Source organism: Oppia nitens, unplaced genomic scaffold, assembly GCF_028296485.1.
Source record: "Oppia nitens isolate AA-2021 unplaced genomic scaffold, nextdenovo-longstitch-racon4-pilon3 scaffold3_pilon_pilon_pilon, whole genome shotgun sequence".
Classification (NCBI taxonomy): Eukaryota; Metazoa; Arthropoda; class Arachnida; order Sarcoptiformes; family Oppiidae; genus Oppia; species Oppia nitens.
Window position 1 is genome coordinate 101,003 of NW_026533221.1, and position 17,443 is coordinate 118,445.

Consider the following 17,443-nt stretch of genomic DNA (forward strand, 5'->3'; position numbering starts at 1 on the left):
TATTTAAGATTATCATAATTTTTTTACATAATAAACTTTCAATGATTTTATTTTGACCATGGTTAAAAGTCTAATAGCCATTAGGTTTAATTAACTAAATTTTAACTAATATTTTATTTATTAGTTACAGTAAAATAAATAGGTTTTCATTCATAAATTGATTATTAATAATAAATACATCAAATGCCACATAACATATATTTTTAAAGCAAATATGTTTATTATAATATAATATAATACATATAATTACAATATATACTTTAATTATGAAAATTAATTAAATTTAATATAAAAAATATATAATGTATTGATATAAACAATTTTTTTCAACTAAAAACAATAAATTATTTGTATTTTTATTATTTATATATTTTATTAGTTTATCAAAACTATATATTAAGTTTAATAATATTATATTTTTATAACCAGTTTAATGTAATTGACTAATATTGATCATGGTTGTTTTGATAGTAACTTAATTAAAATTAATTTTGAAAAAATAAAGTAAAATAAATTGTTATTTTCTTTATATTATCCAATCATCGTACTAATGGTATATATAATTTTATTTTTTTATATATATATTTTTTAATATAAGTATTGTACATATAATTTACATATAATTTGTTCAAATAATTATATTTACCTTGACACTATAGCTTATTAAGGGGAAAAAACTTTAATAATTATATAAAATAATTAAAAAAAAACAATATATAATTAAATAATATTGGTCAATTGATGATATCATTTTTAGTAAGTTTTAAGCAAAATCAATTTTATCAATATATTTATATAAAGTTATATATGTATAATTATTATTTTTGTATTATTTAAAAATATATTATTAATATATATTATTAAAATTATATACAAACAGTTTATTATTAGATTATACTGTATATTAATTATCTACATGTATGACAAATTATAAATAATTAATGATTTATTTTTCTAAATAAATCAATTGCATTTATATATAATAATGTAATTTACCTTATTTTTAAATATTTTTAAAAAAAACTTGTAAAACATGTAGTAATTACTGTTTGTAAAAACACATATTTTTAATTATTAATTGATTAATTAGTAGAAATGTTTTACCGATTTTTTTTAAAAAAGCATAAAATATATTATTATTTTTATTCAACTATTAATAGAAACAATTAGTAAATAAACTATATATTAATAAATTAAAATTATTATAAGTTTCAACTATAAAATCAACTTAACTCTAATAAATTTAATAAATGTTTTTTTTTGTTGAAAATTTACAAAATATTATTATATATTATTATAATAAACATTTAAAATACCAATTATTTAATAAAAGCTAATATTTTAATATAATATTTTCCAAAAATAAAAAATAAATCACTATTATAATCCTATATAATAAATATATTTTTTTACAATTGACAAAATTTTAAATATTATATTATTAAAAAAATCATTTAAATAAATCAATTATTTAAAATCTTTAAATAAATAATAAAATTTTTGATGTGATAGTATTATAATATTTTTGAAATTTATTAATGTTATTGATAAAACTTAATGAACTATAAATTTTAAATATTTTAAGTCATGATTTTTCAAAATTATAATAAATATTTTTTTCAATTTAAAATGTATTTTTTAAAAAAAACAATATTAAAAATAACGATAGTTTATAGCTAAAACAGAAATTAGATATTTATCATAAATTATAAAATAGTTTTTTTAAAATTTGTTAAAAAAGTAAATAATGAATAAATTTATATAAACAAAACAATAAAAAATTTCAATAACTTTATAATACAATAATCTTTAAGATAATTTTTTTTAATTATATTCACATATTTTGCTAAAAATTTAATTAAATATTATATAAAACATTTAAATATTTGCTTATACTGTAATATAATTTATACAGTAAAATATAGATATTTAATTATTAAGTTTTATTGTTTAAAAAAATAATTTTGATTTAATAAAAATAATTTTGAGGTTATATTAATTATATTTTAAATTCACTACAAATATAATATTGTATTTTCAATATATCAATAAATTATAAAGAAATATAAATATTTTGTTATTTTATTTATTTTTATTTCAAATTTGAATATTCAATAATTATTAAAATTAAATAAAAAACTTAGTGTTTATAAAATTGTTTGATATTATTAGTTTTTTTAAATTATAGTATAATTTAATAGTTAAGTTAATTAAATTTTATTCAAATTCAATTTAACTGTAATATTGCCTAATATTCAGAGAAAGAGAGAGAGAGAGAGAGAGARAGAGAGAGAGAGTTAATGAAATAAATTTTAAATGTAAATAAAAACAAAACAAATTTATTAAGCATTTTAGCTGTCCTTCATGTTATATCATATTATATATATATGTTAATAATAATTATATTTTTAATAATGGGAAAACACATTATACTTTATTTATCGATAATCATAATTTTTAAAACATTATTAAGGATTATGTTATCAATCTAATAATAATAATAATAATAAATAAAAATCTAATTACATTTATGCAAATTTGTATTTTAGTTTAGTATAAATTTTATTTAAGAAAAGTTATTTATATAATATTAACAAACAAACAAAAAATAGTATAATATTTAATACTGTATAGCAATTTGTTGACACTTTAAAAACAAAAATATTAAATACTTTTTTTTAAAATTATTATTTTGGTTTGTATTAATTCATTGTCAGTACTTAAAACGTTTTTTTTAATTATAAAATTTCTAAAATTTTTATTTATTTTGTTTATTTATTATAATTATTTGTATAAGTATTCAGTTTAAAAAAAAAGTTTAGTAAATGATTACAGTATTTAGTAATTACTATTGAATGCAAAACATTAATACAAAACAGTTTTAAAGATTTTAAGAATTTTTTAAAAAAAATATATTTTTTGTTTGAATTTTACTAAAATATTTACAATTTATTTTTGGTTAGATAATAATTGGTGACACAAAACACACATATAATTTGTTTGCTTTATATTAAAACTATAACAACAAATTCAAAGATGAGTTTAAACGATGATATAGTAATCAGTGGTATGAGTGGTCGGTTCCCATTATCTGATAATATCGATGAATTTGCTGACAACCTCTACAATGGCATAGATATGGTTACCGATGCCGATGACGGTGATAGTCGATGGCCTAAAGGTTATTATTATCAATTAATTTATTAATTAAATTATCAACATATTAATGTAAAAATATTTATTTATTAATTAACTAAAATTTATGACAACAACAAAAAATCAAAGATTTATACGGAATTAATTCAAGACAAGGAAAGGTTAGAGACTTTGACCGCTTCGATGTGTTTTTTTTCGGTATTATGCAACAAATGGTCGACGAAATTGATCCGCAATCGCGTAAACTATTGGAGACCACATACGAGGCCATTGTCGACGCCGGTGAATAAACTATTAAAATAATATTATTATTATTATAAATATGAAGTTATTTTTGGTGTATATGTAATATATTTGCGATAATATTTAGGTATAAATCCGAGTTTATTGCGCGGCACAAAAACCGGTGTCTATGTCGGTGTGTCGTCCTATGCAATGACCGATAGCTATCCCGAAGAGATACAGCCGGACATTAGGATGAGTAAACAGTCGGTAATGTTGCAGACAATGGGAAATATGAAGGCTCTGTACGCCAACCGGATATCCTATGTGTTTGATTTTAAGGGACCGTCACTTATTACTGATACGGCCTGTTCGGCCAGTATTGTGGCCTTTAATTTGGCCATAAATGACTTGAAATTAGGTAACAGTATAATTTCAAAAATATATATATATTCAATATATAGCCTATCCTTCATAGGCAATGTTGACTACGCTGTGGTCGGCGGCACTCATATGACATTTGAGCCGTTTATCGCCCAAATGTCACAAGAAATCAGTGTTTGTTCACCGCGTGGCCTGTCGTCGGTGTTAGACCAGGAGGCAGATGGCTTTGTCAAGGGTGACGCCATTGCCTGTGTTTTCCTTCAGAGAAGACCCTCGGCTCGCCGTATCTATGCCTCAGTGTTGGCCAGTCGTGTCAATGTTGACGGCAAAAAAACCAAAGGCATGTTCTTTCCATCGACAGAAGCACAAGAAGAACTGATGATTATGACCTACAAAGAGGCTAATGTGGATCCATTGAAAGTCAACTATTTTGAAGCTCATTGCACGGGAACCAGAGTAAGATTGTTATACTCATACCATACCATCTACTATATACATAAAACAAATAAAGGATTATATGTATATTAATACAATTAAATAAATAGGTGGGCGATCCTCAAGAGGTTAAGGCCATCTATAATGCCTACTGTGCAACACCTAAGAGGGAGGGCTATCTACCGCTTGGTCTACTCAAAAGTAATACGGGTCATACGGAAGCGGCATCGGGTGTATCGGCAATCATTAAGACATGTCTAGTATTTGAAAGAGAGTGTATACCGTCTAATATTCATTTGAAACAAATTAAAAATGAATGCAAATACTACTGTCCACCACTGTATCCCAATACCGAACCATTAGCCTATGAGCCAGGTATGGGTCAAACAGCAAACATACATACATTAAACCATATAATTAACTAAAAATATTTTATACTCTATAGCTATTGCTGGTATCAATAACTTTGGCATTGGAGGAGCTAATGGACACGTACTCATTGAATGTAATTATAAGAAAGCGGATGTCAATGGCCTGAAAATAGCCGAACCCATACCGCGTATTGTAAACATCTGCGGCCGCACTGAAGCCGCCATTCAACACGTGTTTGGGTTTATCGAGAAAAATCCGCAAAAAATCACGCGCGACTTTTTAGCACTTTTGACCGATACTATGAAAATCAGTCCCAGTGTTAACTCTGCCGGCTTTCCCTACAGAGGTTTGTTAATAACTAATTTATTTAATAATTGTAATAAATTTAATTATTTTTTAATTAAATATTTTAAATTAGGATCAATTATTTTAAAGAAATTAAGTGATGACAACAATAATAACAAAAACATTAGATATGAATATAAAAAACAATTTTCATTATTTAAATGTAAATCCTTAAGACCTGTTTGGCTGTTGTTTCCGGGTTTGGGCGGACAATGGCCTGCAATGGCTAAGGCTTTAATGCCAATCGATATTTTCAGAGATAAAGTCGAAGAATGTCATCAAATATTACTTGAATTTAATGTCGATTTAAAACATTGGTTACTCTCTGAAGACAACACTTCCATCTCAACAATGACTGCTAAGTTCTGTACGACAACTGCTATAGAGTTGGCGTTCTTTGATGTGATTAAAGCTTTGGATATCAATGTCGACGGTATTATTGGACATTCATTTGGTGAGATAGCCTGTGCTTACGCTGACGGATGTCTGACCACAAAAGAGGCAATGATTGTGTCGTACTTTAGAGGAGCCGTTACTGAAAACGATAAGAAAATACCAAAAGGTTTGATGGCTGTCGTGGGTCTGTCGAGAAACGAAGCAAAAAAATTATGTCCACAAGGAGTGTATGTGGTCTGCAATAATGCCAAAGACACTGTTGTCGTATCTGGTAATCAATTTTAATTATAATACTAGAATTGTTGATAATTTACAATTATTATTATTATTATAACAATAGGTAAACAACAAGAAATGAAGGAATTGATTGAAAAGATACGATCTATGAGTGTATTTGTTCGCCAATTGGACAGCAGTGGTATACCCTATCATTCGCCATATTTGCAGAGTTCAGTTAAGCCAATGATTGAGACAACCAGGAAATACATACCAAAACCACGGCTCAGATCCAGCCGATGGTTGTCGACATCAGTGGTTAACTTAGAACAACAGGATAACGACAACAACGATATCTTGAGATATGCTTCGTCCGAATATTTTGCGTATAATCTGTTAAATGCCGTCCAGTTTTATGATCGCCTGAAGACACTTCCGACCGACTCTATTGTCATAGAGATGGGTCCGCATTCGGTATTCGGCAAAATAGTTACCGATACTCTTGAGTCGTCCACTTATTTGTCGTTTATGAAGAAAGACTCGAACGATACGAATTTGGATCTGTTTTTGTCGGGTTTGGCCAAACTGTACGAATTGGGAGTAAATCCGTCTATTGATAAACTATATCCGCCGGTCGAATGGCCAGTGGCCAGAAATACCCAATCAATCGGGTCGCTGATCCGATGGGATCATTCGCAACAATACTTTTGTAAAAAATATCCCGATTTTTATACCCGAACCACGGCATCGGATATGAACGTTGCGGTCAACATACAGATGCCCGACGATTGTTATTACGCCGATCATGCTGTCGACGGCAACATTATGTTTCCGGCCACTGGCTATATAATGTTGGTCTGGCGCCACTTTGCCGGTTATTGCGGAAAAATCTGGGACCAGACAGCCGTCCATTTTGAAAACATACAATTCAAACGACCAGTTTTTCTGTCCGAGTCATCGCCGACCCGATTAAAAGTCAAATACTTTGAAAATAGCCGTAAGTATTTATAATAATAATTATGTATATTTTGAGTTTAACATTATATAACTTTTTTTTTGTTTATTTATTATTTTTTTAAAAACTAGATTATAATTAATACAAACATATATTTAAGAAAGTTATAAAAAATAATTTCTATTACTATAACTATTAAGTATATAACTTAATTATAATTGTTTAATAGTTTATTATACTGGTAATAGTTATTACATTATTGATATTTATAAATATATATATATATATATAACATTTATATACAGTATATAAAAATAGTGTTTTTAACAAACATTTAATAATTATAATTACCGGTGTTATGTTTTTCAGATGATTTTGTAATAATGGAAAGTGACAACATTTGTTGTTCGGGTAAAGTTAGCCGATTGACCGATGATGGACTATACGCACAGAATCTAATCTATGAGAATGATGAGCACCGGGAGCTAACCGGTGAGTATAGTCTGACCAGAGACGACATCTACAAAGAGTTGCGTATTGTTGGCTACGATTACGGACCGGCATTCAGACGACTGAAAAGTGTTCGGACCAACAATTTTGTCGAAATACTCGGTAGTTGCGAATGGAACGGACTGTTTGTACCGTTCCTCGACTCAGTACTACAGTCGATGGCATTTGTGGCACCGTTTCGTAAGCTAATGGTACCCGTAATGATCAAATCGCTTAAAATCAATCCGAAACTGTTTTTCGAGGCTATAGTCAAAAATCGTTGCGCCGATGAAGTCGACAACACCGGCAAAGACAAGCAAGAAGTGGCTGAAACTGTAGCCGAATGGAAACGAACGGAACTGGACGAAGGAGAACAGGCAGGTTCGGTACTACAAGAACTGGAACAGACCAATGAAATACTTGACCAGATTTGTGAACGCTTTCATAAATACCAATCGTTGGTATCGTTTTATTTTGATTACGACTCGAAATTGTTGGTCACCTATGGTATCGAAATCTGCGATCTCATAGTGTTTCCCATTACCCGTCGATCAGACAATCAGGATCTGGTACTCGATTCCTATGAGTTTGTCGCCAATGAGGACATGGATGCCATCGAACCGTCCTATAAGTACATGATTTCTGAATATTTAGAGGTATTTATACAAAAATTATATTTTATATATTAATTCTATCAAACTTTATTTAAAATTATTATTATAATAAAACAGTAATTAATTTATTTTGCATTAATTACTTTTACTAGACTATTATTTTTTATATTTAATTATTTTTATTACTATTAAATCAAAACAGGTATGCAAAATGATGATTGTTTTGATGAAAAAATTTGGTGTTAATACTGATAATATTGTATACGATATTAACATTAATATAAACAGTGAATTAATAGAAAAATATAGAAAATCATTAAACAATGAAAACTTTGTAATGTTTCGTATTTTGGATAAAATATTGACAACTATTTGCGGTGAAAATTATATTAGTAATGATATTGTAAACAACAAAAATAATATTATAGACAATAGCACTGATGATATGAAATTGAATGATAATAATAGTAGAATAGCTGGAAAATTATGGTCAGAAATTAAGTTCAAACCTGAATACGATTTTGTTAAAGACATCACCAATGAGATCCATAAAAACGATCACATGTTGAGAGCATTGGTCGATATTGTCAATGAAAATCTGGTGCCACAAAAATCGGTAAAAATAGTCGAAATTAACTTAACTCAAGCATTGTTGGCCAAAGAGATTGAAAAATTGATGGCAAACTATCATCTCTATCCCATTGATGTCGACTACAAACTAATTGTCCGATCGATGGATGTATTGGCGAATGATTCATCATTTAAGGACAGATCTGCTGCCAGTGTTTGGCAGACAAGTGATTGTGATTTTCCCACTGATATATCAATTGCCGATTTTATTGTGTTGAGAGACTCTCATCATATCTACGATGACAACAACATAGATGTCGACAAATTTATCTTAAATTTAAACGACTATATTGTCAGCAATGGATTTTTGTTGACAATTCATAGATATAGGTTTACGGATACAGAGCTAATGTTAAACAACATCGTCAACAACGACACAATTAACGGCAGAAAACTGTTGGACAACACGTTTCTGGAGCAACGGATCGACCAGTTTATTACGGCTGCTAATCGAGCAGGTCTTCGGCTAATTGGCAGCAAGTGTGATACCATCGGTACTATGACTCTACTGTTTCGCAAAACAGTTGGCAGCGGACTGGTTAATGAGGACCAAATTTTTGCTGATTTACCAAAATTGATCATGGTAGATTCATCAATGTATGATAATTGGTTGCCACAACTCAGTGAAAGATTAATAGAAAATAAAGAAACCGATATATCAAGTGATACAGTTTGGTTAATAGCCAATGATTCCCATAGAAACGGTATTTTAGGATTAATTAATAGTCTTAGACTGGAACCGGGAGGCGATCGTTTCAAATGTATTATCGATTATAATACTATGGCCGGCAATAATGATATCAATTGTTTGGATTTTTATCAAAAATACAAACATATTTTGGCCAATGGTTTGACAGTCAATGTTATCAATAAATATGATGACAAACATCAACCAAAAGTGGGAACTTACAGACATCTTAAGCTAAACAAAGATTACGATAAAATCAAATCCGATGACTACTTCTTGAATGTCGGTCAGGGAAGAGATCTATCAAGTCTTCAATGGTTTGATTCTCGATGTTTGGTGCCGTCAGATGAAGGCGTCTATGATTTTTCAAATAACCGAATAATACAAATACCGATCAATATATACAGTTCTGGACTAACATTTCACGACGTTATGGTTGCCACAGGTATTTAAATGCAATATTTTTTAGTTTTTTAGTTTTAATTCAATTAGCAATATATTATTCAATAATTTTTTTGTTTAGGTCGTATACCGAGTGGACCGATGCTGTTATTTACCGATTGTCTTATTGGATGCGAGTTTGCTGGCCGTCGGTTAGATAATAGAGAACGAGTTATGGGTTTTGATATAACCCGATGTTTTGCGACTGGTATTCAAGGAAATAGAAATTTTATAACTAATATACCGAATCACTGGTCAATGGACGATGCGGTCACTATATTGAGCACATATAGCACCGTATGGTATGGTTTGATAAAGAGGGCTCATTTAATGAAAAGTATGTATTTTTTATTAAAAAAAATTATAAAAACAATAATGAATAAATCAATTGTTTTGTAAAATACTTATTTATTACGCTATTATAAGATGAAAGTATTTTAATACATTCGGGTGCTGGAGGTGTGGGTCAGGCGGCCATCAATATATGCCAACACTTTGACTGCGATATCTTTGTTACGGTTGGAACTGAAGATAAAAAACAGTTTCTTATCAAAGAATATAATATTCCTGAAAACAAAATATTCAGTTCAAGAGATATATTGTTTAAGTTAAGAATAAAACAGTTGACTAAAGGAAAGGGAGTTGATTTGGTGCTCAATTCATTGACTGGTGAAAAATTGGACGCCGGATATGAGTGTCTGGCAAATAGCGGTCGGTTTGTTGAACTGGGAAAGTATGATCAAATGCAAAACAAACAGATCGGTATGTTTGACTTTTTGAGAGACATATCGTTCATTGGTGTGGCTGTCGATATGTGTCTGTTTGAGACTCAGAATTTTGCAATCAATTTCTTTGATTGGATGCACAAAAACTCTTCAAATGGTTGTATTAAACCAATTAATAGGACTGTGTTTGGTGTCAATGAAGCGGAAAAGGCGTTCAGATATATGACAACCGGTAAACACATCGGAAAAGTTATTATTAAGATTAGAGACGAAGAATCCGATAGAAATGCTGTTAAAGATATGAATCCATCGATTGATTTGTTAGTAACAACTAAGACATACTTTAATCCAAACAAAGTCTATATAATAACGGGAGGTTTGGGTGGTTGTGGTCTTGAATTAGTTCATTGGATGCTATATATGGGAGCAAAAAAGTTTGTACTAAACTCACGCAATGGCATCAAAAATGATTATCAAAGATATATTTTGAAACGTTTAGAAAATTTTAGTAAAAAATACAAAATGTTTTCATCGGAAATCATAGTATCGACAGCTAATTGTCTGACAATTGACGGCACAAAACAACTTTTAAGTGAATCACAACAATTGGGTAAAACAATTGGCGGTGTCTTTCATTTGACACTATTATTGAATGATCTGTTGCTGGAAAACCAAACAACGGAAACATTTGGTTCAACTGTTGCCTCAAAATATACAATATTTGCTAATTTGGATCAAATGATTCGTGAATTGGACATCAAATTAGATTATTTTGTTATATTTTCGTCGCTGGCTTCGGGCAAAGGAAATGCCGGTCAAAGTAACTATGCTTTTGGTAACGCAATGTGCGAACGATTATGTGAACAAAGATATGGTAATGGATTGAAAGCATTGTCCATACAATTTGGTCCGATTGGTGATGTCGGGGCTATGTCTGACAAAGAACAGGCCATCCAAATGTCTAATCTGAAGAAACAGCGAATCAATTCGGTTTTCGATGCCTTAGACCGACTACTGACCGTTGATAAACCGATTGTTACTTCATATGTAAATATCTAATAATAATAATAATATGATTCATCGATAATGTCTTTAAAAAGGTGTCTTAAAAAACTAATTATAAAACTTTTTATTATTTTTTAGCTCAAATCTGAACGAATAATGCAATCGGGAAGTCGTCAGAAACGTATGGTTAAGGAACTGTGGCGGGCATTGGGTGTCGATCCGGACACTACTCCCGATCACTTGACACTCGGCGAGATAGGACTGGAATCGATGTTTGCCGTCGAACTGCAACAGGAGTTGGAACGGGAGTACAATATCAAGATGTCGTTAAATCATGTGAAGAATATAACTGTCCGAATGTTGAAAGACTATGAGGCCGGTCGGGTTGAAGACTTTAAACGATACGTCCAGGAGATCAAAGTGGCCAAAGCTAACCTATTGAGGTGTAAATTCATTATACCTAACGATAGGATTACTAAATTGAATGACATTACCGTTGGTCGACCCATATATTTCTTGCCGGCCATCGAAGGATCGTTCAAAGCGTTTGAAGAATTAGGACAACGATTTCATAGGCCTGTTGTGGGCATCAATTGGACGCGCGATATGGATGGCATCGGATCTATCAAAGAGATGACCAAATATTTTATAAACCTATTGAATACTATACACAATAGCAAGAATTCCTACGATATTGTCGGCTATTTTGATTGTGCACTCATTGCCACTAAAATTGTACGCAAAACACGTGTCAAACGTGCCGTTATTATTGACATACTATCGGAAACACAGTTCAATGAGGACGTGGTTACCGATGAATTTCTATTGGAGTTTATTTTCGGTTTTATATCCAGTAATATCCCGAAATCGTTTAAGGATAAGATATATCGCGATATGAAATCCGAGCCAAATATTGATGCACGTGTTCGACGCGCGTGCAATGAGATACGCGAGTTTGCCGGCAGCGGTCTGGTGGCCACCGATTTGGAAGAAATTTTACGTAATTCACTGAAACGGGCAAAACTGTTGACCACTTATAGGTCGCGGAAGATGAAGAAACAATTGATGACACAAATGAAATCAAAATTGATGGACAAATGGTCTAAAAGTAGACAAAAGCTAACAATAATCAAACCGTTTGAGTTCAACAATATTGATGACGAAGAAGAGTTTGTCAATAAAACAAATGATTTATACTTTTTGCCAACAAATCTGGTAAACAATTAATACATTTTTTTAAATTATTATATTAACTAATTTTTTTTTTGTTAGTTTCTTACAGTTGTTTTTATTTATATATTGTTTATATGTTTAACAAAAAACTTTTAATTAACTTTTAATTATATTTTTTTTAATTTTTTTTGGTTATATATTACAGTAGTTTTTTTTTTGATTATATCTAATAATTACTTAAATAGTTTTCTGATTATTTTTATCGAAATATTATATATAAATTAGTATATTTTAATGAAAAGATTAGCAAAATCTTTTATTATCAACTATTATTATCTAAATTTATTAACTAATATTATTAACAAAGTTTATTAACTAATATTATTAACAATGTTTATTAACTAATATTATTAACAATGTTTATTAACTAATATTATTATTATTATTATATATATATATTGCTTAAAATAGTTTTACAATTACTATAATAGTTTTCTAATTATTTTTATCAATATATTATACAAATTAATATAAATTAATTTAACAAAATTTTTATTATCAACTATTATTATCTAAATTTATTAACTAATATTATTATCTAAATTTATTAACTAATATTATTATATATATTTTTTTTGCTTACAGTAGTTTTGCAATTACTATAATAGTTTTCAAATCATTACTGTTATCATTATTATCTAATGTATTATACAAATTAATATATTTTAAATCTAAGGCAATATATTAATTTATTTTATGATTAATTTATTAATATTAATATAATTATTTTTTTTTAATTATTTGTTTTTTTTGTGAAAATTATTAGGAAACAAGTGAGTCGTTTGATTTAATTAAAGTCGATGAACACTCCCTATCAATTGCATCGGAAAAAATTGGCGATAAATTAATTGATTTATTAGATTATCAATAAATTTATTCTCAAAAAAATTATTGTATACTAAAATAACAAATATTTTTTTTTCATTTATATTTTTTATGTATATTGTATTACAAAAGTAAATTGTATTAACAATAAAATTCAATAATATTAAGATTAAATATTATTATTTTATATTTAGTATTACACATATAATATAATTTTATATAAAATAACTTTATATATAAAATTTCTATAACTTTATATATAAAATTTCTATAACTTTATATATAAAATTTATATAACTTTATATATAGAATTTATATAACTTTATATATAAAATTTATATATTTTAATTGAGCAATCTAGTTGTCTATTATTATGATATAAATATTTTAATTTATTAATATTATAAAATTGATTATAATTAATTACGTTTATCAAAAAACAATTATTAAAAAATATTGATGATTTTAATTACTGTATATAATTGGTCACAAGTTTTTTTTTAAATTTTATAATTAATATTTTATTTCTAATTTATTTCATGTCAAGTATTTTGTAATAAAATTAGTATAATTATATTATTCATATTATATGTTAATAATATTTATATTTTAATCAATAGTGAAAACACCTAAAAACTAGTGACTAAAATTTTTTGAAGGTTACAGTAGTACTGTATAGCATAATAATATATATAACTAGGGTTTGTAATGATTTCATCCAAATTTTTTTTTTAAAAATATTTAACTCATGATTATTTTTCCTAAATAATGGAAAATATATTTATTTGTTTAATTTAAAATGTTTATTTTATTTAAATTTTATGAATATATTGTAATCTATAATATTGAAAAATAGTATTTTTTTTATTTAAAAAAAAACTATTAAAATTTATGATTATAGTTTATAGAAAACAGAATTTTAATATTTATCATAAATTTAAAAAGTATATTTTTTTATTTCAAAAAATATAATAAGTTGTTATTTATTGTTATTTTAACTAATTTTTGTTTAAAAAATAAATAAATGTATTTTTTGTTATCAATTTTTAATTTATTTCATGACAAATGTACTGTATTTTAAAATAAAGATTATTATTATTATATTGATATGTTTATAATATTTATATCTATTTTAATAACTAGGAAAACGCCTAATAGTAATCATTAAAATAAATTATTACAACAAGGTTAGATAAACACCACGTTATAATATATATCATTTATATATATATAACAAAATATATAATATAACGGATTGGTTAAATAAATCCCAAAAATAGTGACAATATTGCCGCAACAAATTTTTTAAAAAAATAAAACTTAATTAAATCTATATATAATGAACGTAAACAATGATTTTTTTAAAAAAATTAATTAAAAACACCATACAATGTATAATGATTTTGTTTGTTTTCATAAATATTTGAATCATTTATCATGATGGGTAGTTTATTATTATTATTATTATTATTATTATTATTTTTGTTGAGATATCATTATATTTAAAATTTAGCAAGGTTAGGAGATACCGTTTTAAAAAAATGTTTGTTTAATAATAAGAGAGAGAAGAGAGAAAGAGAGAGAGAGAGAGAGAGAGAGAGAGAGAGAGAAACTTTCAATTATCACAATTAAATGACATCTAAAACATAGAGAGAATTTAGTTCACACTTTCCTTCAATAGCTTGTCCTTCACTTAATAATAATAATAATAATATATTTATAACTTTAATTTATTGTTATTTTAATCAATATTAAATAATTGTAGTATATTTTATAATTCATATTTTTATTATTATAATTTTATTTTTAATATATTTCATGACAAATATTTATAAGATTATTATATTATTATTATTATTACTGTTGATATTGTATGCTAATAATAAAAATGCACCTAGTACCGTTAACGTCATAAGTTATTAGTTGATTGTTAATTTTAATCAATAATTATAGACAATATTTAAATTAAAAAGACAATTAATAATAATTGACAATAAATAATATAATAATAATCATAACCTTTTTTTAAAAAAAACATTTATAAGGATTATGTTAACTATCAAAAAAACAAATCTAATTTACATTTATGATAATTTTCATATAGTTTTTGGAGTATAAATTGGCAAATCATAGAAAACAGTTTCAAATAATTTTTTCTAAAAAAAATTAACAAAAATATTGAATAAAACTTTATTTTGTTAGATAAAAATTCAAACACAAAACACACATATAATTTGTTTGCTTTATATTATTAAACTATAACAACAAATTAAAAGATGAGTTTAAACAACGATGATATAGTAATCAGTGGTATGAGTGGTCGGTTCCCATTATCTGATAATATCGATGAATTTGCTGACAATCTATACAATGGCATAGATATGGTTACCGATGCTAATGACGGTGATAGTCGATGGCCTAAAGGTTATTATTATTATCAATTAAATTATTAAAAAAAATTATGAAAAAAAATTATAATAAAAATAATTTTTTTATGATTAACTAATACCAATATTTATGACCAAAAAAAACAAATCAAAGATTTATACGGAATTAATTCAAGACAAGGAAAGGTTAGAGACTTTGACCGCTTCGATGTGTTTTTCTTCGGTATTATGCAACAAATGGCCGACGAAATTGATCCGCAATCGCGTAAACTATTGGAGACCACATACGAGGCCATTGTGGACGCCGGTAAATAAATTATTTTTTTAATTATAATATTATTATAAATATCAAACTATTTGTATTGTATATGCAATATACTGTACAGTCCTTTGTTTGAAATAATATTTAATATATTTAGGTATAAATCCGAGTTCATTGCGCGGTACGAGAACCGGTGTCTATGTCGGTGTGTCGACCTATGCTATGACCGATAGCTATCCCGAAGAGGTACAGCCGGATATTCGGATGAGTAAACAGTCGGTAATGTTGCAGACAATGGGCAATATGAAGGCTCTGTACGCCAACCGGATATCCTATGTGTTTGACTTTAAGGGACCGTCGCTTATCACTGATACGGCCTGTTCGGCCAGTTTTGTGGCCTTTAATTTGGCCATAAATGACTTGAAATTAGGTATCGGATTAATACTATTAATATTAATATTATATTGTAAATGCAAATATATATATATATTACTATATATAGTATAACCTATAATTCATAGGCAATATTGATTACGCTGTAGTCGGAGGAACTCATATGACATTTGAGCCGTTTCTCGTCCAAAATTTACAAGAAATGAATGTTTGTTCACCGCGTGGCCTGTCGTCGGTGTTAGACCAGGAGGCAGATGGCTTTGTCAAGGGTGACGCCATTGCCTGTCTATTCCTCCAGAGACGACCCTCGGCTCGCCGTATCTATGCCTCAGTGTTGGCCAGTCGTGTCAATGTTGACGGCAAAAAAACCAAAGGCATGTTCTTTCCATCGACAGAAGCACAAGAAGAACTGATGATTATGACCTACAAAGAGGCTAATGTGGATCCATTGAAAGTCAACTATTTTGAAGCCCATTGCACGGGAACCAGAGTAAGATTGTTATACTCATACCATACCATACATTACATAAAAAAGTTTATATATATTAATACAATTAAATACAAATAGGTTGGCGATCTGCAAGAGGTTAAGGCCATCTACAATGCCTACTGTTCCGCACCTAATCGTGAGGACTACTTACCGCTTGGTGTACTCAAAAGTAATACGGGCCATACGGAAGCGGCATCGGGTGTATCGGCAATAATTAAGACATGTACTGTATTTGAAAGAGAGTGTATTCCACCTAACATTAATTTGAAACAAATTAAAAATGAAATCAAACACTACTGTCCACCACTATATCCCAATACAAAACCATTGGCCTATAAGCCAGGTAGGTATCAAAACAAAACACACATACATAAGCTTTACATAATTAATTTACAATATTTTTATACAGCCATTGCCGGCATAAATAACTTTGGTATTGGAGGTGTCAACGGACACGTACTCATTGAATGTAATTATAAGTTGGCCGACGATAATGGCCTGGAAATAGCCGAATCCATACCGCGTATTGTAAACATCTGCGGCCGCACTGAAGCCGCCATTCAACACGTGTTTGACTTTATCGAGAAAAATCCTCACAAAATCACGCGCGACTTTTTAGCCCTTTTGACTGATACTATGAAAGTCAGTCCAAGTGTTAACTCAACCGGCTTTCCCTACAGAGGTTTGTTTAACTAATTTATAGATAATTTTAATTAAAGTAATTTATTAATATTTAAACTTAGGATCAATTATTTTGAAGAAATTAAATAAAGAAAATAA

At 28.0% G+C, this 17,443-nt stretch overlaps 2 protein-coding genes across 2 annotated transcripts; both read left to right on the top strand.

Annotated features, from left to right (window-relative positions):
- The first annotated feature begins 2,913 nt into the window (after positions 1-2,913).
- On the top strand, positions 2,914-13,771 carry LOC128958882 (fatty acid synthase-like). Its single transcript, XM_054304841.1, has 15 exons — positions 2,914-3,181; positions 3,286-3,438; positions 3,527-3,799; positions 3,857-4,218; positions 4,308-4,572; positions 4,643-4,915; positions 4,988-5,581; positions 5,651-6,523; positions 6,851-7,626; positions 7,787-9,347; positions 9,426-9,680; positions 9,770-11,115; positions 11,212-12,288; positions 13,073-13,142; positions 13,752-13,771. The coding sequence occupies exons 1-15, from the start codon at positions 3,037-3,039 to the stop codon at positions 13,769-13,771; spliced, it is 8,043 nt and encodes a 2,680-aa protein (XP_054160816.1). The 5' UTR covers positions 2,914-3,036.
- A 1,605-nt stretch (positions 13,772-15,376) lies between these two features.
- Positions 15,377-17,359, top strand: LOC128958884 (fatty acid synthase-like). The gene is made up of 6 exons (XM_054304843.1): positions 15,377-15,555; positions 15,673-15,825; positions 15,938-16,210; positions 16,302-16,663; positions 16,742-17,006; positions 17,073-17,359. Exons 1-6 carry the CDS (start codon positions 15,408-15,410, stop codon positions 17,357-17,359), a joined length of 1,488 nt encoding a protein of 495 aa, XP_054160818.1. The 5' UTR covers positions 15,377-15,407.
- The last annotated feature ends 84 nt before the right edge of the window (positions 17,360-17,443 follow it).

Excerpts from the sequence above, each read along its gene's own strand:
- LOC128958882 (XM_054304841.1), top strand. The coding sequence starts at position 3,037 with ATGAGTTTAAACGATGATATAGTAATCAGTGGTATGAGTGGTCGGTTC. Across the intron at positions 4,219-4,307 it reads CTCATTGCACGGGAACCAGA|GTGGGCGATCCTCAAGAGGT; the intron begins GTAAGATTGTTA and ends TTAAATAAATAG. Across the intron at positions 5,582-5,650 it reads AGACACTGTTGTCGTATCTG|GTAAACAACAAGAAATGAAG; the intron begins GTAATCAATTTT and ends TTATAACAATAG.
- LOC128958884 (XM_054304843.1), top strand. The coding sequence starts at position 15,408 with ATGAGTTTAAACAACGATGATATAGTAATCAGTGGTATGAGTGGTCGG. Across the intron at positions 16,211-16,301 it reads CATAAATGACTTGAAATTAG|GCAATATTGATTACGCTGTA; the intron begins GTATCGGATTAA and ends TATAATTCATAG. Across the intron at positions 17,007-17,072 it reads ACCATTGGCCTATAAGCCAG|CCATTGCCGGCATAAATAAC; the intron begins GTAGGTATCAAA and ends ATTTTTATACAG.